The sequence below is a fragment of the Geotrypetes seraphini genome, chromosome 8 (genome assembly GCF_902459505.1).
Source record: "Geotrypetes seraphini chromosome 8, aGeoSer1.1, whole genome shotgun sequence".
Lineage (NCBI taxonomy): Eukaryota > Metazoa > Chordata > Amphibia > Gymnophiona > Dermophiidae > Geotrypetes > Geotrypetes seraphini.
This window is the reverse complement of record NC_047091.1, coordinates 111,151,048-111,172,578: the sequence shown is the minus strand read 5'-3', so window position 1 is coordinate 111,172,578 and position 21,531 is coordinate 111,151,048. Positions and strand designations below refer to the sequence as shown.

Here is a 21,531-nt window from a genome sequence, read left to right as displayed (position 1 = left end):
AAAACAGCTAGGACGATTCCCAAACTGAAAGAATTAAAAATTTCTACAGATAGTACTATGCTTAGCCCGCTCATGCAGTAACGTATTTAAAGCAACCTGTGCGGACAGCATGCATTCCTTATGTGCAGGTGTAGGACGATGAATATAGGTCCTCTTAGCTTTACTCATATGTGGTTAAATAGCAATTTACATGCTTAAATTGGCCTCCTTCTGAGGAAGGCAAAGTTAGGATGCCCCAGATAAAATATGCATGAAGACTTCATTTTGCGCTTGTAAAGTCTGAGTGGCAAACTAACCAGCATCAGATTTTTCCCTCTGAAAATTGACTTCCACGTTTTTCCTTCTCTTGCTTCTTTGGTGTTTTATTAGATAGAGCTCAAAATCTGCTTCTAAGATATACATATAAGATTTAAAAGCAAAGAGCAATCTTTGGACAACCTTTTGTTCATTTTTAGAAAAAGTCATGGTTCCCCTGTGATACTGGAAAAGCCTTTTGACCTCTCTCCAAGCTTATAGTATGGGGCTAAACTACGAGGGTTCTTCAAAAGGTTTCCGCACTTTCATATTTCCACGCTCAACCAAAAGCATTTTTTTCTGATGGCATTAAGAAGTTAGTAATGCTGGGAAAAATATATCGCACAGGGTGATTATGTGGAAAAGTGATGTAATTTGCTTTTGATATATTAAAAGTGCAGAAATCTTTTGAAGATCCTTCGCACAATACAGCTATTTAAGATTTATTCAGTTGATACTATCTGCTGCACCAGAGCTGGATGTAATTGGTTAAGTGACACTGCTGACTTTGTTCTGTGTCATCCTTGGATTACAGACATCCCATAGGCAAGGCACATGCAAACACCGAGAGTCTTTTGATGGCTGTAAAGCAGGAGAAGAATGAGATGCCCAGACCCAACAATGGGAAGAGCGCTGCTGTAGAGGAAGAACAAAGCGGGGTCAGTAGAATCATCTGTTTTATCACTTGGAGTTTTCATTTGTGTACTGAAAATAATGCCAGCCAGCGATGCTTAACATTTAAAGTTATTTGTCCTTTTTCCTGCTCTGGAAGCCTGTGAAGAAGAGGGGCTGGCCGAAGGGGAAGAAGAGAAAGAAGGTCCTGCCCAACGGTCCCAAGGCACCAGTGACGGGTTATGTCCGGTTTCTGAATGAGCGCAGAGAGCAGATCCGTGTGAAGCATCCAAACCTGCCCTTTCCAGAAATCACCAAGATGCTGGGAGCTGAGTGGAGCAAACTTCAGCCTGCGGACAAACAGGTGCTGTGAGAGGAAAGAACAGAGTGGGAGCAGGGAAAGGACTATGGTTGGAATAGAGAAATCACCCACTAACAGAAGCATAAGTACAGTAGTCTCTGTAGTTACCAAAACATCTTCAGCTATGGGATGGGGCTCATGTGGTATCTGCAGGGATTAGTCTGTGAGGGACTTGTCCTGGTCTTCTGGAATATGCACACCTAATGTTTATTTTTCCTGGGTTTTAATTATAGGGTCTGGAAGCTTTCTTCCGGAATCTCAAGGAAATGTGCAAGTGGGAGTCACTTTGCTCTCTAAAGTTGAGATTAATCCATTCTTCCCTCCCTTGTTCCAGAGGTACTTGGATGCAGCAGAAAAAGAGAAACAGCAATACATAAAGGAGCTACGGGAGTACCAGCAATCGGAGGCTTACAAGATAAGTGCAGAGAAAATTCAAGAGAAGAAGATAAAGAAAGGTCAGTAGGTTTGGGTCCAAGACACCAAAGGAATTGTGGTGTTCAGAAGACTCACTTCTTCTCAGTGCTGGTGCTAGGTTCTAAGGCTAGATCAATGGTCTCAAACTCGCGGCCCGCCAGGTACTATTTTGAGGCCCTCAGTATGTTTATCATCACAAAAGTAAAATAAAAGACAATATTATTATTATTAAGACTTAGCCAAAAGGAAAGATTTATAAAGAGTTTTACCTCATGCAAAATTGTCATTTCTTTAATAAGACATTAACTATTTTTTGTGAGGCCCTCCAAGTACCTACAAATCCAAAATGTGGCCCTGCAAAGGATTTGAGTTTGAGACCACTGGGCTAAATCTAAGGGTCCAGCTCAACCCACCTCTCAAAACTACTGTGTAGAATTCAGGACAGTCGCCAGCTTTTGAGTCACCTTTAATGGATCATTAAGTTCTAGATTGTGTGATAAACTTTTACTGAATTTAGCTGGAAGGTTTGTCCTGAGTGCGTCTACCCTTGGCTGCCCATTGAATAGAAAGAGTGTGCCAAACAAATGAGGATGTCTAATAATAAGCAACAGAATACCCTATCATGATATCTGCTCAGGAAACTTAAGGGCTCCTTTTATTAAGGTGCGCTAGTGTTTTTAGCGCACGCAGGAAATTACCGTGCGCTACGCTTCTAGAACTGAACGCCAGCTCAATGCTGGCGTTAAGGTCTAGCACGTGGGGCATTGTGGTTCGCACTATTCCGTGCGTTAAAGCCCTAGCGCACCTTAGTAAAAGGAACTCTAAATGATCATGGTTACTCTATCTTTCCTTTAGGCTCTTGAATTGTAAACATGGCTGGAAGAGGAGAACACTTAATTCACACCATTCTAATTTTGCATTCTAAATTTGCATTCTAATTTTTTGTTTCTAAATTTGCATCAGGTGATTTACATTACGGAGAATAGAATTGCATAAACATTAGAATGTATCCATAATGGCTTCTAATAAAATATTTAAAATAATGATTAACACAGACCCTGTTTAACCTAAATTGGCAGCTGTAACTAGTAACTCCGTTTATAACAGCCTATAAAAGTGCATTTAACAATCTTTAAAAGCTGACACTATACTTAACTACTATTATTTATCATTTCTAAGCCCTGCTAGATGTATACAGTGCTGTGCAATGGAACATCCAGGACAGCCAGCCCCTGCTTAGAAGAGCTTACAGTCTAATCAACAGACAGGTAGGGGGTTAGGTAGTTCCTCAGGCATGGGTGCTTGCAAGTTAGTTGGGGTTAGGAGTTAAAAGCGACCTTGAATAAGTGGGCCGTTAGCCAGGATTTGAATACTGCCTGCATCCCATAATGCTGAGTTAAAAAAAGAAAAAAACAACAACAAGCTTCTAGCTTTTTATAAAACTATGCATAGTTATAATGTATATGTAGTTTGTAAGGCAAATCATTTGAAAAGTATCTAAAATAAACAAAAGACTTTAGATGTACGAACATACTGAGAAGACTGTGGTCTGGTTTCTGTTCTGCAGAAGAGAACAGCCTAGCAGCTGTGAGCACCTTCCTGAATGGACATCCACACAAGGTAAGGCATTTCCCTGGATCATGATCCGATCATGAACTAATGGGACCAGCAAAAGATATAAGGAGGATGGCATAACATAAAATTTATATGCAAAAAAATGTTGGCAAAAAAGACCATATGGCCTATCAAGTCTGCTTATCCATACCAACTACTAAGCTCTATAATCCTTTCCTCTCTTAGAGATCCTCCGTACTTATCCCATGAATTCATTCAGTCCTTGTCTCCAGAAAGCTGTTCTTATCTACCATCATTTTTGTGAAGAAATTTCCTTGAGTGCTCTTATCCCCTTTCATCATCATCATCCTCTGTCTCTTAATCTAGTGCTTCCTTTCAGTTTAAAGAGGCTCACCTTCTGTGCATTTAGAGAGGTATTTAAATTTAATTTAATGCAGAGTTTATATACCACTAAATTGGTGTGTCAAACTTTTTTAGGTCTGGCACACTAAACAGAGCAAATGTTTTTCACGGCACACTAAGGGCTCTTTTTACAAAGCCGCGCTACCGGTTTTAACGCACGCACAGGATTAGCGCACGCTAGCTGGAAATCTACTGCCTGCTCCAAAGGAGGTGGTAGTGGCTAGCGCTTGTGGCAATTTAGTGCGCGCTATTCCGCACGTTAAAGCCCTAGCATGGCTTTGTAAAACGAACCCTAAATGGAGCAAATGTTTTACACAGCACATTATAATTGAAGTTATAAAATTGCAAAACCAATAAAAAAAATAAATTTGAGAGTTATTTATTCAAAGTTCTTTAAGTTATGTATGGGTAATTGTAACAATGGTGAAACTAAAGTAGATAGAATAGAATTGCTAATCAATGCGATGGATGTGCTTATTTTTGAGTGCGAATTAACTCAAAACGCAGCTCGATAGTTGACAAGCAAACATGCATTTCATCATCGACCATCTGAAGTCATTCTCTTTTTCTCAATTTCTGTCAGATCTGAAAATCTAAATTTGCATAAGATCAGAAGGCCCAAACAGTAACAAAGCCTTGATTGCTTTGTTGCTCAAGGTAGGATAACCACTGCATATATATTAAAAAAAAAAAATAATAATTGCCGTTAGTTTCAAGGGCCAATCACACCAAAGAATGATGCTTGTCTGGGCAGTTCTATCCTTACGCACACAGACGTTCATAACATTGACAGACTCTTGCGTACATGACGTACATGTCATATATTCTAGTGTATACTTATGAAGGGAATTTTTGAAAATAAAGTAAGATTCTGGAATCTTTCGTGGCACACCTGGAATCTCTTCAGGGCACACAACTGTGCTGTGGCACACAGTTTGAGATACATTGCACTAAATCATCATACTGGCTTTGAAGCGGTTTACATTACATTAGTGACTTTTATTCTGCCATTACCTTGCGGTTCAAGGTGGATTACATAAGAGGTTATCTGGACATTTCCAGAAGAGTTACAGAGTTGAGCGGGTTACTTTGGGGGATTGAAATGCTTCCTGCGGAGTTAGTTTTGTTTGATGGATTTCTTGGTTTTCATGAAAACAAATAGAAACTAAACTTATACAATAGCCAAAAATCTAATCAGGTACTTTAAATAATTTCCCTCTCTGTCCCAGTGGGCTCACAGTCTAACTGCAGTACCTATGAAAAGGAATGAACAAACAATTATCAATCCATTCTTAACCTGTGCTTAAATTGCTGCATAGTCTTTGTATTGTCCAGATGTACTCCACTGTGAATGTTTGCTTGTAGGCCGTTCTGAGCTGCTGGGAGGACGGGATAAACATCTAAATAAATAAATGATAACAGATATAGATGAAGGAAGGAAGAGGGAGTCATAATACAATAATTTGAGAAAAACGCCAAGAAGCAAAGTTTAAATGTCTCTCATCATATTTCGCCTCTCCTACCTTTTTTCCAAATATACATAGTGAGATCTTTCAGAAACCAGTGGCCATTTTAGTAGCCAATCTTCATCCTGTTTATATGGGTTTTTGAAGGTCTCTAAAATTGCACACAGCAGGCCAAATGAAGTCTGATCAGAGTCTTATACAGAAACACTATCACCTCCTTTTTCTTGCTTGCAATTCCTCTCCCTATGCACCTGTGTATCCTTCTGGCCTTTGTCATCTTCTTTTCTGTTTGTCCACCTTAAGATCATCAGTTATGGCCACCCCAGTTACTACTTCTACTACTATTGCTAAGAATTATTTATACCAGAAGCACGCACTACTGTATAACAACAGTTCTGCTCTTCTTTCTTGTTCATAAGTACTTCACCGCCAATACTGTATCACTCCCTTGGGTTTTGCAGACCAAATATGCAACGTTGCATGTTTCATCATTAAATCATAGTTGCCAAATTCTAGACCAAGCTTCACTAGATCCCTCCTAATGTTAGCCACACCTTTCAGGGTATCTACCCTATTCCGTTTAAAACATCATCTGCAAAGAAACAAACCTTATTTTGCAGCCTTTCTTAAAATTAGTGTTAAAAAGAATTGGACTAAGGACAAATCTGTGTGGCACACCTCTGGTAACACTCTTAAGAACATAAGAAGTTGCCCCCGCTGAGTCAGACCAGAGGTCCATCTTGCTCAGCGGTCCGCTCCCGCGGCGGTCCATCAGGCCTAGTGCCTGAACAGTGGTCCCTGATTAATTTTGTAACTTACCTCTAATCCCATCCCTGTAATCTACCTTTACTCTTATCTGTACCCCTCAATCCCTTTGTCTTCCAAGTACCTATCCAAAGCTTCTTTGAACCCCTGTAGCGTGCTCCTGTTTATCACATCCTCTGGTAGCGTGTTCCATGTATCCACCACCCTCTGTGTGAAAAAGAACTTCCTGGCGTTTGTTCTAAACCTCTCCCCTTTCAATTTCTCTGAGTGCCCCCTTATTGATCCCCTTAATTTGAAAAATCTGTCCCTGTCTATTTTTTCTATGCCCTTCATGATCTTATTCTCAGAATGAACACCATTTACAACTGCCCTAGGTCACCTGCCACTAACCCAGTCAATATGTTAGGGCTTAAACCGAGGGCACTCATTTTATACCTTGTCTATGGGAAATTAGAAACATAGGAACATGATGGCAGATAAAGGCCAAATTGCTCATTTAGTCTGCCAATCCGCAGTAACCATTATCTCCTCTCTCCAAGAGATCCTACATGCCTGTCCCAGGCCCTTTTGAATTCAGACACAGTTTCTGACTTCACCACCTCTTTTGAGAGACTGTTCCATGCATCTGCCACCCTTTCTGTAAAAAAAGTATTTCCTTAGATTGCTCCGGAGCCTGTCACCTCTTAACTTCATCCTATGCCCTCTCATTGCAGAGTTTCCTTTCAAATTAAAGAGACTCAACTCGTGCGCATTTATATTATATAGGTATGTAAACATTTCTGTCATATCTCCACTCGCCCGCCTTTCTTCCAAAGTATACAGATTGAGATCTTTAAGTCTGTCCTCATACGCCTTATGATAAAGACCACATACCATTTTAGTAGCCTTCCTCTCCATCCCGTGTGGGTTCCATTACCAACTGCTTGAACAGTTCTCCTTGTAGATAATCCAGAATTTCTCTACTTCTAGAAGACACCTATTAGCAAGACTTCCCCTTTTTTAGATATATTCTGAATGTCTACTATTAAATCTCTAGCTACTTCTTCTGTCTATGAAGGAGGCCTGTATATCACACCAATGTATATATATTCACCATTCCCTCTTTCCAAATTGATCCACAGTGCCTCTTCCTTGCCCTGCAGACCCTGCAATTGTGTGGCTTTGATGAAATCTTAAATACACTATGTCCAGCGTTCTCCACTAATAGTGGTAAAAGTATGGAAGAAGTTTGCCGACATGTTATAATGGACAGTCTGAGTCAATCATGGTTTTATTCTATTGTATATATAGACTTGTAATTCCACTTTAAGTAATAAATGTGGGCCAATAATAATAATAATAATAAATAATAGTTTTATTTTTGTATATAAAATTGAAAAACATTTTTTAGTCAATAGATTTGTGTGGTCATCCAAAGTTCCAGACTTTACCCGAGATTCCAATTGAGTCCAGGCAGTCCAATAAAATCTTGTGATCAACCAGATCAAAAGCTCTGCTTAGATCCAACTGAAGGATCAATGCATTCGAGCCTACACTAAATAGTCCATGAAGATAATCAATCAGAGAACCTAGTAATATGTCTCTATACTAAAACCTGAACGAAACCCTGATTGACAATCATGAAGAATATCAAATTTTTCTATATACTGTATTTTTCGCTCTGTAAGACGCATTCACCTGTAGAGGAGGAAAAACCAAGAAAAAAAATTTCTGAACCAAATGGCGTGCCCGGTACCCTGTCCCCCCTCTGGTGACCTAGTGGTAGGCCGGGACAGGGCACAACTAGTGGTGGGCACGTCTAATATGCACGTCTAGTGGTGGCCAGCCAGCCAGCCCCAAGCCAGCCTTCCGTCTACCCAGTCACCTCAAAATAAGGAAAGGCTGCTGCCACGTGGCGGCCCCATGTGTAGCAGCTTCAGCCTTACCTCATTCCCAGAGCTGCAGGCCTATGTCCAACTCATACCACCTCCCGGCCCCCACGCTTTTCTTTATTTACTGATCCGGATCGCTGCCGCAACTCTGCCAATGAAAAAACAAAAACGCTGGGCATAGGTGGCTGGGCACTCCCGATTACGGAGGCACTTCACTGGGTGTAATGATGCGGTACACCTGACTCACACTCTAAACACACTCATGCCACCGGAGCTCCCAAGCCTCACTGTCGCTCCCCACGCTGACTTGGCCATCGATGTATGTGCCTGCAAGGACGGAGGCACGTTGCTGCTGGGCGTCCCATCTCCGCAACTTGCCCTTGTTTGCCGAAGGAAGAACGCTGGATACAGGTGGCTAGGAACGTCTGAGGATGAAGGCGCTTCACTCACCAGCGGCAGAGCGCTTTACAACACAGGCATACACTTTTTGCATGCCTGCTTGGTCCCGCACTGCATTCCAAATGGCTGCCATCAGTTCTTGCACGACTCGCAAAAAGCCAGAAAAGAGCAGGGGAACTAAGGCAGGAGCGCAGAAAGCATGCTAGGAGCTAGGAGCCAGGATGGAAAAAAAAAGTATGGGTTTTTTATATTTGCTCCTTAAGACACACCCTTATTTCCACCCCCTTTTGGGGGATGGAAAAAGTAGATCCTATGGAGCGAAAAATACGGTACTTCACCAAGTCAGCGTTAACCACCCCTTCCATTAGTTTGGTAAACAACGGGATACTAGCTGTAGGCCGATAATTGGAATTAAGTGCAATAGATTCCTTGGTATTCTTCAATATGAGAGTAATTAAAAAATTTGACCTAAATCCTTTGGAAATTGACCGTTATTCAATAAAAATGTAATCCAATTAAAAAGACCTGCTTTAGAAGTCAACATGTGAGGTGGAGTAAAACTAGGAAAGCCTCAGTCTGGCCTATAGGACACAGAGGTAGTGTATTGCCCAGGTAGAATCAGAAGTCAGAAATGCAGGGCACCAAAAACCCTGGTTTAACAGGACAGACTAATCTAATCCTGTGGCTACTCCTATTGTATTCAGTGGGAAATCAGGAGTTGAGTATTCTTGTTCTGAAAGCATCACCTGCCTGGAGCACACCAATGGAACCTGTTTCCCTCCTTTGTGGATATAACCATTTGATGTGTTTTTTGCCTTTTTTTCAGAGTGGTACTGATGGGTTCTCCACGTTTGATGTTCCAATCTTCACAGAGGAATTTTTGGACCAGAACAAAGGTTTTGCTTGGACTGGACCCTGTGAACCACTTGGGGGTGGGGGTGGGGGGAAGAACAGAGAAGAGGGGATTTAAAGATGTCATGAGTTTAAAGTTGCATGGTGTCAGAATCCAGTGTTGAGAGATGAGTTTTGGAAGGGTAGCCTAATGGCTAGCCTGAGGAACAGGGGAACTGGGATCAATTCCCACTGCAGCTCTTTGTGATTCTGGGAAAGTCACTTAACTTGCCATTGGCCCAGGTATAAAATAAGTACCTATATATAATATGTAAGCCACTTTGATTGTAACCACAGAAAGGCAATATATCAAATCCCATCCATCCCCTTTTGATGGTCTCGGGTTCTTGACCCTATTTTACTAATCTGCATTGAAATTGTGAGATGCTGTGCATTAAGGGTCAAATTAACACATCTTAACTGATGTGGCATGCCCAGAATCCTCCCATATACCGTATGTACTCAAATATAAGCTGAGATTTTGGGACCAAAAATATGGCCCAAAAATGGGGGTCTTGGTTTATATTCAGGTCAGCACCCACCCGCCCTCTCCCACCCGCCTCTGCTGGGTCTGTCGTAAGACCTAGTGGGACAGGAGTGATTCCTCCCACCTCCCCTCCTGGCCTATATGCGGGAAAATATGGTAAACTGTTATTAAGGTGTAACTTGTGGAAACTCTACTGCTTATTCCTGAGATAAGAGTTTCTGCCAGGTACTTGTGACCTGGATTGGCCACTGTTAGAAACAGGACCCTGAGCTTGATGGACCTTCTGTCTGTCCCAGTATGAAAAAAAATAAAAACAAAGAAACATCTGTAATAACCCATTGGGAGAGGAGATTCAAGGAAAGAAGGAAGTGGTACCTTTAATAATGGTTTGTAAAATAAACTCCATTCCCACGAGACTTACTGATGCAGGAACTGAAATTGCCCTTTTTTGTGTGTGTGTGTGTTCTGCTAGTCCGTGAGGCGGAGCTGAGGCGCTTACGGAGGATTAACACAGAATTTGAGGAGCAGAATGCCATTCTTCAGAGGCACACGGAGAACATGAGCTGCGCCAGAGAGAAACTGGAGCAGGAGCTAGCGCAGGAAGAGAGGCAGACCCTGATGCTTCAGCACCAGCTGCAAAACATCCGCCAACTGCTCACCAGCAGCTTTGCCGCTCTTCCTATCCCAGGTGAGAGCAGGCCAGAGATCCTTCGCAAACTGGCATGCAGAATAAGAGGGCCAGAAGGGACTAGGGAGGTCACATAAGGCCAGATGTACCCTTGGGTACTCTAACATCATATAGTGATAGGATTGGAAGTGAGCTTTGGAAAACATTAAGTCTCCCCCCCCCCGTGCAAAATCCAGTTTACCTAAACCATCCCAGACAGATTGATCTAACCTGCTTCTTAAGATATTCCTCTAGCTCCTCAGATAACTTCTAATATCAGTCCTCCTTTGTTACTAGAAAATTTGGTCCATTGTCTGACATAAATCATTTCTGCTGTGACTTGAGGCCATTGCGTTTTATTCCTTCCTCACTGGAGATAGAGGAAAATCTGATCACCCTTGTTTTTAATGCTTTGATTTTGTGTCTTGCTGTGTGAAACATGCTGTTTACCTGTATCCTCTTTTTTTTTTTTAAGTATTATTTGCATCAAATTTACAAGCAAAAACTTGAGCTTACCTTATCTTCTATGAAAGAGAAATTTTCCTGTGGAGCAGGAAGTGTTTGCCAGTTCAGCCTGTGAGCACCTGCTTCAACCCATACAATGTAATATATCAAGTTTCAAGTTTATTAGGTTTTTTTTATATACTGCCTATCAAGGTTAAGTGGTTTTACAATCAGGTACTCAAGCATTTTCTCTATCTGGCCCGGTGGGCTCACAATCTATCTAAAGTACCTGGGGTTATGGAGGACTGACTGACCGGAATGGCTAAAATATAGCTATGCTCACAATCTGGCAATCTGCAAGTGTGGTGTGACTTGTTGAGAGTCACAATATGTAGGGTTTAGCCCAGCCCTTCTGGGAGTCACCTAGTAAGTGTTTTACTAGGTAAACACAACCTGGAATATCTTCTTGTTCTTATAACAGGGATCATGTTATATACTCCATGGTGGCACTGGCAGCTAAGTACAAATGGACCCATCCAGTCTGCTCTGCTGTCCTCCTTTCTCTTTTTTTTTTTTTTTTTTTTTTACTTCTTTGGGTAGATGAGCATAAAACTTAACATGACTGCAATTCTTCAACATTTCTTACTCATAAAACTACTTTGGCTACCTGTTGAATTTCAAATTCTACCACTGTTACCGATTTCTCCAGTTCTACTAGATGTATGCAACACTAATATACAATAAGAGATGGCTCCTGCTCTATAGAGCTTACAGTCTTTTCAATTGAAAACCATGTATTTATTATTTAAAGTTCTTCATAGATGAACCACACTACTTAGCATCTTTGTTGTACCATCTCAGGACTACATGACAGCCAAACTTCCTCCGTACGAGCCAAACAGTTTCCCTCTGCTCGCAGGATGACATACACCTCAAAATGCCCCCTGGTCGGCACTTCAACTGCAAACTGTCAAATGACGTTCCTACTCCCACTTCATACCAGGCCAATAGAATCAACAGCCCCGCAGATCCCTTGAAGGACTCTCCAACTCTAGGAAAGTAATAAAAACATACCTCTTCACCAGTGTTCCCTCTAAGCGGGCGGGTGTTGTGAGCAAACTTTTTTCACTGTGAGCTAAAAATATCGGGCGCCAGCAAGTTATGAGCCAAATAAATATGTTGCTTTCTACCACAGAACTTCCTTACGTTTGTATGGAATCTATCCCCTTTCAACTTTAGAGAGTGCCCTCTCGTTCTCCCTGCCTTAGCTACTAAGTCTATTCCCTTCAGTACCTTGAATGTTTCTATCATGTCCCCTCTCAATCTCCTCTGCTCAAGGGAGAAGAGGCCCAGTTTCTCTAATCTTTCGCTGTACGGCAACTCCTCCAGCCCCTTAACCATTTTAGTTGCTCTTCTCTGGATCCTTTCGAGTAGTACCGTGTCCTTCTTAAAGTACCAGTGCTGGACGCAGTACTCCAGGTGAGGGCGTACCATGGCCCGGTACAGCAGCATGATAACCTTCTCTGTCTCTTCAGTCCAGCATCTGCCCCTTCCATTCACTGTCTGTCTTTCCCTGCCATCTCTCCTCCTGCCCCCCCCCACCCCCCAATTTGGTCTAGCATCCATCATCTTCCTTCTGTTCCCCTCATGGTCTGGCATCTCTATCCTTCCCTCCCCCCTGTGGTTTTTAGCATATCTCTCTTCTCATTTCCTCCACTCAGATCTGATCATTCTCTGCTCTCTCTTCCCTTTTCTTCTCTGGTCTTCCTTCTCTATTTTCTGCCTCCATCTAAATTAAATTCTTTCTTACTATTTAGTCCCGTTTCCCTCTTTTCACTGTGTCTACACACAGCTTGTCACCCCTTTCCCTCACCCCTCCATTATCTTACTATTTTCTTCCCCCTTTATTTATCTCCTCCTTCCATCCAGTATGTGTTCTTTCCCCACTTCCATTCAGCATCTGCTCTCCCTTCTCAACTGACATCCATCTGCCTTCTGCTCTCTCTCCCTTCTTCTCACTTCCATCATCTGTCCCCTTCTCTCTCTCTCTCTCATCTCCTCCATTCCATCATCTGCCCCTTCTCTCTCTCTCTCTCTCTCCCCCCCCCAACTTCCATCATCTGCCCCCCTTCCCCTCACCTTTGTGGGTCACTTTCTTTCCCCTGAGGGTGGCTCATGTCACAGGGGAAGCTTTGGCCGAGCAGAACCGCTTGATTGACAGTGGAACTTACTTGATTGATGTCGATGCTGGGGCCCGTTGCCGTTTGAAGGGAAAAAAAAAAGGTGGAAAAAAGGAACCTGTAAAGGCGAGAGGAAGGGAAACCTCCAGGACAGCTGCTTTTTGCCCTCCTTCAGCGGCCCAAGAGTTCAGACCAGCAGCGGCAGCTCTGTATGCTTTTAACTTTGGCACAGAGCTGCCCCTAATCAATAGTTTAGCGCGGTTTCATGAGGCAGCCTCGGGGCCTTTGATAGCCGGCCCGCTTCGATGATGCGATGTGGGCCGGCCTAGCAAAGGCCCCGAGGCTGCCTTATGAAACCGCGCTAAACTATTGATTAGGGGCAGCTCTGTGCCGAAGTTAAAAGCATACACAGCTGCCGCTGCTGGTCTGGAGGTGCGGAGACAAGGCAGGAGGCAAACGCGGTGGAAGGCAGGAGTCCCGGCGAAGGCAGGAGTCCCGGCACAGCGACTGCAACAGGAAGTTGCAAGTCAGCTGACGCCGGCCTTTCGTTGCGGCGGGGACCGAATCCTTCGCGGACCGGCAAGATTTTGTTTGCGGACCGGCGGTTGAAGAACTGTGCTCTACACTGTGTGCGCTGTGACGAGAAACTTGTGCGCTGCGAGGTAATATTTTGTGCGCCCGCGCACCCCAGCGCAGCTTAGCGGGAACACTGCTCTTCACCTAACTCCTCTGCCCACAACCGATGAATCACAAAAAAAAGTATTTATTGGTACTAGATTCTTGGTATGTGTTGCGTTAGGATAAAATCTTGCACTGGAACTATGGCAAATCTAACCTGTAATCTGTGTATTGGTATTGGATCCCTAGTATGTGTCAAGTTAGGATAAAAACTTGTATTGTAACTATGGCAAATTGTAACCTGTTAACTATATTATGTATGTCAACCTGTAACCCGTTCTGAGCTTTTTTGGGAGAATGGGATAGGAAACAACTTAAATAAATAAATAAATCTCTCAGCTTTGTGGCCTTCTTGGTAGACTTTTATCAATTCCAGATTATCTGGAAATAGTAACTACGAAGATATCAACAGGTGACTATTTTGTGCCATCCCAAATAAAATATTTTACCATTACATTTACAATTAGAATTGTCTTATTTAAAAGTCAGGGAACTATTTAAAGTCCTGCTTTTATCTGTTTAAATTGTTACTAGTGTTTTAGCACGTTACATTCGTTACAGTAACGGGTGCTAGAATAGCCCCACCTATACCCTGACCCTGACTCTGACCTCACCCATGCCCCGCCTCTATCATGCCCGGACCCTGTCTCCCACTGATCCCAGTCCCACCATCTCACCTTTCACCATTTCCTTTGTACCCTTTTGGCCCATCTGACAGGGTCTTTACTTACCCGAGGCGGCAGCAGCAGTCCTGACGTACCAACCTTTCCTCCCTCAGTGCCCCAAAGCAGCAGTGGTCCTACCATTTCCATCTCTCCCTTTCCCCCTTTCACACCCTCTACCATCTCTCTCTGACCCTGTTTCACCTCTTTTGCCATATTTCCCTTTCCTGTCCCCCTCTGTCCTTCCCCCTCCACACTCCCTGAAGTCTATCTCTTCCTATCCCCTACCATCTCTCCTGGTCCCCCTCCCCTCTGTCCTTCTCAGCCATCTGTCTATGTCTCTCTCTCCTCACCTCCTGCCTCTGCGGAGCTCTCGCAGCTCCTCCCTGGCCTACAATGTCAACAAACAGATATTAATAATAAACCCAACCTTTCCTTTGAAAATATTGCACTTTTATGAGATGGCGATGTATGTCAAGTATATTGAGTACTTTCTGGCTCCGATTCCTTCTTAAGTTTCACAGCAAATATTTCTCTATGTGCTTGCTCAAGCCATTAATTACCGTAAGTCTTTCAACTGAAGAACTGTTCAATGGCTAATTCACTTTTAATAGACTAACTTTCCAGTTGCTATTGGCCAAAGTCTGTTTGACATATTTCTCCGTGAGGCCATAAACCGTGGAGCATGCTCCTCCTGCAGCCAGGCTTCAGCCATCTTCCGCCAAGGGTGGCTGCAAACGGGGTGAATGTTGGGAAGCCGCCGATAGCCGCTGCTGCGGCCTTCAGCCGCCGACAGCCGCTGCTGCGGCCGACATCCCCTTGGGGGGATTCTCGCGCATGCCCACTCCTACCTACGGTGCCCTACAGCGCACGGAAAACGGGAGCACGCTGGTGGGAGTGCGCATGCGCGCTTGGGGCTTTATTATATTAGATGCCAGTTTGAGAATGTGTGATGATATAGCATTTGTTCTTTAGTTTGATAGTAAACCATTTAAAGACTAGGAGGGTTGGGAGTGGTATATCAAGTTGAATAAATGAATAATGTGAAGAATTTCCCTCCTGCTCGCATGTTTTTCATTCAGACTCTTCAACACTTTGCAGCGCTGCCCTCTATGTATGTCTGGCCCAAATATGCTACCCTTCTCCTTGTCTCTCCATGGCCCCTTCTGTCTTCCCCCCCGAGCAAAACTGTCTGTCCCCAGCACACCTCTCCCCCAAAGCAGCCCCCTTTCCCTCTCCCTGTCTCTCCATGGCCCCTTCTGTCTTCCCCCCAGAGCAAAGCTGTCTGTCCCCAGCACACCTCCCCCCAAAGCAGCACCCTTTCCCTCTCCTTGTCTCCCCATGGCCCCTTCTGTCTTCCCCCCCGAGCAAAACTGTCTATCCCCAGCACACCTCTCCCCCAAAGCTGCCCCCTTTCCCTCTCCCTCTCCACCTGGCCCCTGGTATTGATCCGCTTCTTACCTTCCCTCCATCCCGGCGTCTTCTGGCCTGCTCCTCTTCAAAGCAGCCTGCAATCGTGGTGGCCGGCTTTAGCGAACCTCGCAGGCCGCTCTTCAACTCGATAGCACATTCCCTCTGACGCGATCCCGAGTGAGGGCAGGACAGGCTGCTCTGAAGAGGAGGATCGGCGGCAGCGGCGAGTGAGGGTGGGAAATGTGTTCCCTGCCGAGAACGCGGGCAGGGACAGAGCTTGCCTGGCCAAATGGTGAGTGAGGGCGGGAGGAGGGGAGTGGTCAGAATGTTCCCTGCCGCCGGGTTCTAAAATAGAACACGGCCATGGATCGCACACCATGGCGGCAGGGAACATGAAACCCTAAGTTCGCATGTGTGCTTATGGTTTTATTATATAGGATATCTGTGTATGTTCTCCAGTGCTCAGGGACTACCACAGAAATAGTATGACATTTTCTCTTTCCTGCGCAGGCACTGGAGAAATCCCAACATTAGCAACTTTGGATGTTTATATGACCAGACTGCACAATGCAATTGAGAGCAACCCCAAGCAGCATGAGAAGCTGGTGGTTCGTATCAAGGAGATTTTGGCCAGGATAGATAGGTAAACAAAGGCTTGAAAGGAGCTGAGAACAACCCCAAGCAGAATGAGAAGCTGGTGGTTCGCATCAAGGAGATTCTGGCCAGGATAGACAGGCAATCAAAGGCTTGAAAGGAGTTGGGGGCGATGGAGAGAGTGTAATCTCCAAAGAGATGGGGTGGCAGGTCATCTAATCTCTTGACTAGGAAATGCATTTTTTTTCAGCCATCCTTTGGATCAGTGGTTCTTAACCTTGTTGGAGGTACTGAACCCCACCAGTTTCATATGCGTGTTCACCGAACCCTTCTTTATTGGAAAAATAAAATATGATTTTTACAAATTCAAAACATAGGTATACAGTGAGGGAAAAAATAATATCAATTTTGAAAACAAAAAAGTTCTCCTATATTTCAAATAATAATAACATAATAATGAAATTTACTGCAAATCAATGTGACTTCTGCTGTTGATTGATAGATCAAGAAACCGAGTACACGATCAGTCTTGATCAAAATCACTGAATAACTGATAGATGATTGAACGTGACCAATGCGCTATATGAGTCGGAGGTGTGTTTTGACCTCCGCCGAACCCGCGAGACTGACTCACCGAACCCCTGGGGTTCGGTCGAACCCAGGTTAAGAACCACTGCTTTGGATCATTACTAAGAGTTTGTCTGTGAGACTGAAGACAACAAAGACTAAGGGGACAGAATTTCAAATTTTCGCAAGGACTAAGCACCCGCAGGTTTACAAGTATATTCATTGGGGACTCCCTCAGTGCCAGATACACAAAAGATTTATTTTAGAGGGAACTCTACCCTGAATCCAGTGCAGAAAAATCAGCACAGCAGTAATTTGCTGCTCATTTCTCTGGCTGAGCGTTGATTGGCTCAGATGCTGACAGGAAAGTTAAAAACAACAAAAAAGAAGAATGCCATAGACTCTTACCCCTCCCCCCCAAAAAAACCCAAAAACCCAAAAACCTTTCCTGAAGAAAAAAAGCTCGAGCCTGAAATCTAAAAAAATATCCCCAGTGATCCGGTGGACCCCTCCTAGCCCCCTTCACAAAAAAAAAAAATGGTCTTGCGGGCCCACTGACCTGACCTGGGCAAGACGCCCCTGGTCACTACTGGCCCTTGTGATTTATTGTAATAGATTCCCACCCCCTAGATTGCTCCCCATTCCCATGGTAGGAAGCAGGTGGAGATACCTACTCTCTCCTGCCTCTGGGGGTCAGAAGGAGTCCACCAGAACACCAGAGATTTTTTTTAGGTTTCAGGGAGGGGAGGATGGCTCAAGTGTGCATTTTGGGGAAGCCCATCCAGGGCAGGGTTGGTAGCAGAGAAGGGATGCAACCAACCCTCAAAGCTGTACTAGACCAGGTGTTAAATTTCCAGCACTAAACATGCTGAATATATATATATATATATATATATTTGGGAGGGGTGGGGTTAAGCATTACTGTTTGGACTTATACTGAATGCATTTACATACAGTTGGTGCTGAAACCCATTAAAGCATCCAGGACATACTAATGGCAGCATTAGTCCGGCACTAATTGTCTCTAGCGCCGGCGTTAAGTTTGATAATCAGCCCTTCAGTCAGGAGTTGTAGAGTGTGCCTCCTTTCATATTGTTATGCATGTGTTTCATAAGTATGTCCACTAGGTGGTGCCTTTGTATGATGGCCAAAACCTGTGGCATCTTTAATTGGACACAACCATGATTATCTGAAGGGAATGATTGAATTTTGAGAATGCATAGATTCTCTTTTCAGATGAAGTGTTTAGAGAGAGAGGATTCTTCTGCAAGAGAGAATTCTTCTCTTAGTTCAATAAAAAGCATCATAAAGAATCTGGCTTAGGAGAGAGGTTTGTTACTGTCATGATATGTATAAAAACTAACCCATTTGAAGACATGATAGTAATCTTAACCTATACCAGTCAGAAACCCCTTCCATGATTTTGAGCAATTTCAGGTAGTCAGCAGTTCAACCCCTGCAAATGTTTTCCCTGATTTTCATTTTTAAGAGAAAGGAAGAACGTATTAAGCCTTGGAAACTCAGGAGGTTTATCTATCTTTCTTTCTTTCATTTCAGTGAGAACTTTTGAATGCAAAAGAAGTATATATTCTTCTCCTGAGCATCTTGAAAGAGGACCATGGAATTTGGAATCAGGTGGTCCCGTTCCTCATGGTCTATATACTCATAGGCAATTAGATTCAATTGTCTTCCTGTCTTGGAACTAGAGGTGTGCACAAGAAAAACAAACAATTCCATTAATTTTTTTCCTGATTTTTTTTTTTTGAGGGGTGTGCTTTTTTCAGTTAATTTCATATGCTCATTTTAATAAAAACTGTTTTAACATGCATTAGAACTTTTTAATACATGCAGATGTTAATTCATATTTTAACCTGCATTAAATCAATTTTACACAAAGCTTTTTCAAGGCACATTAATGAACTGAGTGCATACTAATGCAAGGGCAGTGAAACACCTTTTTGGTTGGAGGGGCCAAACAAACAAATCTTCAGCCCTCTCCCAACCTCTTTAGTGGCTGATACTGTGTTATGTAAAATATTGGTAGGGCCATCGCCCCAGCAGCCCACCCAGTACTGCTGCCTATGTACTAATGAATGCACAGCCCTACCAGGAAACATCACAGCTTTTATTTGTTGTTTGCACATATCGTTCTAGAGAGAACCTTTTTTTCTGATATCAAGCGATGAGAAGAGGTGATGGAGAATGGCAACGCATTATCCCATTGTTACTGCTTAATGTGCATCTTATCTGAAAAACGGGGGACAGCATGAGAAAGGCGGCTCAGAGCAAAAAAAGGGTGAAAAGCATTTCACAAAAGAATGAAAGTCCAGCTTTGAATCTGCTGTGCCAGAGACTGGATGGGCAGTTGATGTGAACAGAATTTGAAGCTGACTGTGGTTGAAAAATGCCACCCTTAGGAATCATCGTACATGACTGTTGCCCCAGGAGTCTCGCACACCTTGCAGAATTAACCCTATCACTGAGTCCCTTCAAACTCCTCTTTTATCGTTTTTTTGAGGTGACCTTTGCCTTTGGTCCCAAACATCTGCCCAGTACAGAACTAAAGCAGTGTGAAGGTTTTGTGTAGCCAAGGGCAAATGTTTGCCTGTGTGTAGAGCACCCTGAGAATTAACAGTTTGGAAAGGTGGGTAGCATTCGGAGATGGAGAGGGGATTAAGACACATTGGGCTCTGTTTTCAAATTTTTTTTCCATGGGTGCAGTAGAGAAAACAGAGTCGTCCCTGTTAAGGAGACACAAGAGATATCAGTGTTTACATACAGGTCATGCTGGTGCCAGATTACCCAGTAGGAAAATATCTAGGGTCTGTTCCCATGTTAAGGGGCTCTAGTCTGATTATTTTATTGGATTGTAGATTGATGATACTAATTTTGAATGGCGGTATATCAAATATTTGCTAAATGTCTCACAAACACTACATGCAACAAAGTGATGCAATAAACTTGTCTTCCTGCTGAGCAACCAGAGTTGAAGAAATAAGAGAGAGATGCATGCCCTGATGAGCTTGAGCCAGCTGACATACCGGAACTCACCTTGCATTTTGTTCCAGCATTATATAGAGTCATTGTATGCACACACAGAAAGGAATGGATCAGTGTTTACGGCTAGAGCCTCATCTGGATGTTGGCTTGGGACGCCCCACAGACAGCATTCGTTGAAAGCTAAAATAAATTGGTGCAGACGACATGTAGATCAGAGATTCTAAATTAGGGTTACAAACAGATGAGATTTTTAGGATGCTGATGACAAATAATCAGATGTATTTTCATAGAGAATAAAACTAATTTGCGTAGCTTGTTTACCTTAGAAGCCAGATCTGTTGTGTGGCCTTGAAGAGCTGATCTAGTTACTGTAGTCTGATGTTTAGCTTGTACATTTGAATCACTAATAAGGTTTTTTAACGTATCTATTTTTGATATCTCACTACTGCATAGATTTTTTTAAAATGTAGTCTAGTATTTCCATGTCTTCAGTGTGTGTGGGGGAGGTGTTTCTATATATGTCTGATTTTTATTCTCTGGTGCCTTTTCTCTCCCTCCCTGGTCTATCCAAGCAGTGGAGGATGTAGCATCCCAAGCTGCTAGGAAATCTCCACTTACACAGCCTAATGTTTTGCGTACAGCCAATGAATGCTCAGGTCATGGGTGTACTAGGCAAGCAAGCGACTGATTTGTATTTGCTCTATGAGGCCTCCTATAAATAAGCTAAAGACCTGATATTCAAAATGATTTGACTGGAGAGGCTTCTGCCCAGTTAAACTGCGCTGAGCAAGTCAGGAGGAGAAATTCAGCATCACTTAGCCAGGCACCACAGTACTGTCCAGGTTGTGTGAAGGCAGTCATGTGGGCACTGGTGACATTCAGTGCTGGTCCCCACATAGCTAGCGGGGCAAGTAGGACCACTTAAATAGAACAGTAGTCCCATCTTTACCTGGTGAGCTATGCAAATACAGCACCGAATATCAGCCATCCCCACATAACTTCTGGGTACCACTGCTGACCTGTATATTCAGTACTAGTGACTGGATATGGCTTAGCACTGAATATCTGGGCCCAAAATAGCCATAAGCTGTGAGTGCTTTTAAAAATGCGGACTGCTGCGGGCTTAATATTGACCCATAAAGGTTTAGTCTATGTGGCCTTTTTCTAAGAGTGCCAGGTTTGAGGTGAATACTATTGACAGCTTTTCCTCAAACATTTTTATATTTTACAAAGTCTACAGCCTATCACTGTTCATGTACAAGCAGATGAATTTCATATTCTTAATAAAAGATGAACTTTTTTTGTGATTGAAAATTCTGGTGACTTGGTTTTATTTTGTGTCTGGATTTAAATATATATTTTAGATTTGATTGCTCACTTTTCTTCAAGGCTGAGCTCAAGGTAAGTTAACAGCAGGTCCAGAAGTTATTTCCCTGTTCAAATGGACTTAAAGTCTAAGCTGTACCCAAGGCAGTGGAAGTCAGTCTCCTAGTCTTTGTAAATCTTGTCCATGGTCACAAGGATTTAACCCTGGCTTCCCTGGTTTTTCACCTGCCATTGTAATCTCCAGGCTGCCCCTTTGCATATGCTTCAATTACATGTCTATCTCTAGATCACTCAAGAAAATAAAACAGTGGAGCATTTCCCCCATTTACTTTCCTGATGCTGTTTAATGTATAAAGCAGTTTGAGGATTATATAGAAGATCATAATGCTATTGATTCTGCTCAAGGCTTGCAATGGTTCAGATTCATTTCACTCATGAATCTTGGACAAATTTCTAAATTTGT

General features: G+C 43.2%; 1 protein-coding gene across 3 annotated transcripts in view; it reads left to right on the top strand.

The window, feature by feature from the left end:
• HMG20B (high mobility group 20B) overlaps window positions 1–21,056 on the top strand; it is a 50,021-nt gene extending 28,965 nt beyond the window's left edge. For all 3 annotated transcript variants that reach the window (XM_033957137.1, XM_033957138.1, XM_033957139.1), the window contains 8 exons: window positions 830–953; window positions 1,067–1,270; window positions 1,602–1,722; window positions 3,249–3,301; window positions 8,986–9,055; window positions 10,010–10,225; window positions 16,092–16,224; window positions 18,300–21,056. In XM_033957137.1, the coding sequence (XP_033813028.1) occupies window positions 830–953; window positions 1,067–1,270; window positions 1,602–1,722; window positions 3,249–3,301; window positions 8,986–9,055; window positions 10,010–10,225; window positions 16,092–16,224; window positions 18,300–18,312 (934 nt within the window). In that variant the 3' untranslated portion in view covers window positions 18,313–21,056. The remainder of the gene's footprint in view (window positions 1–829; window positions 954–1,066; window positions 1,271–1,601; window positions 1,723–3,248; window positions 3,302–8,985; window positions 9,056–10,009; window positions 10,226–16,091; window positions 16,225–18,299) is intronic.
• Window positions 21,057–21,531: the final 475 nt, after the last annotated feature.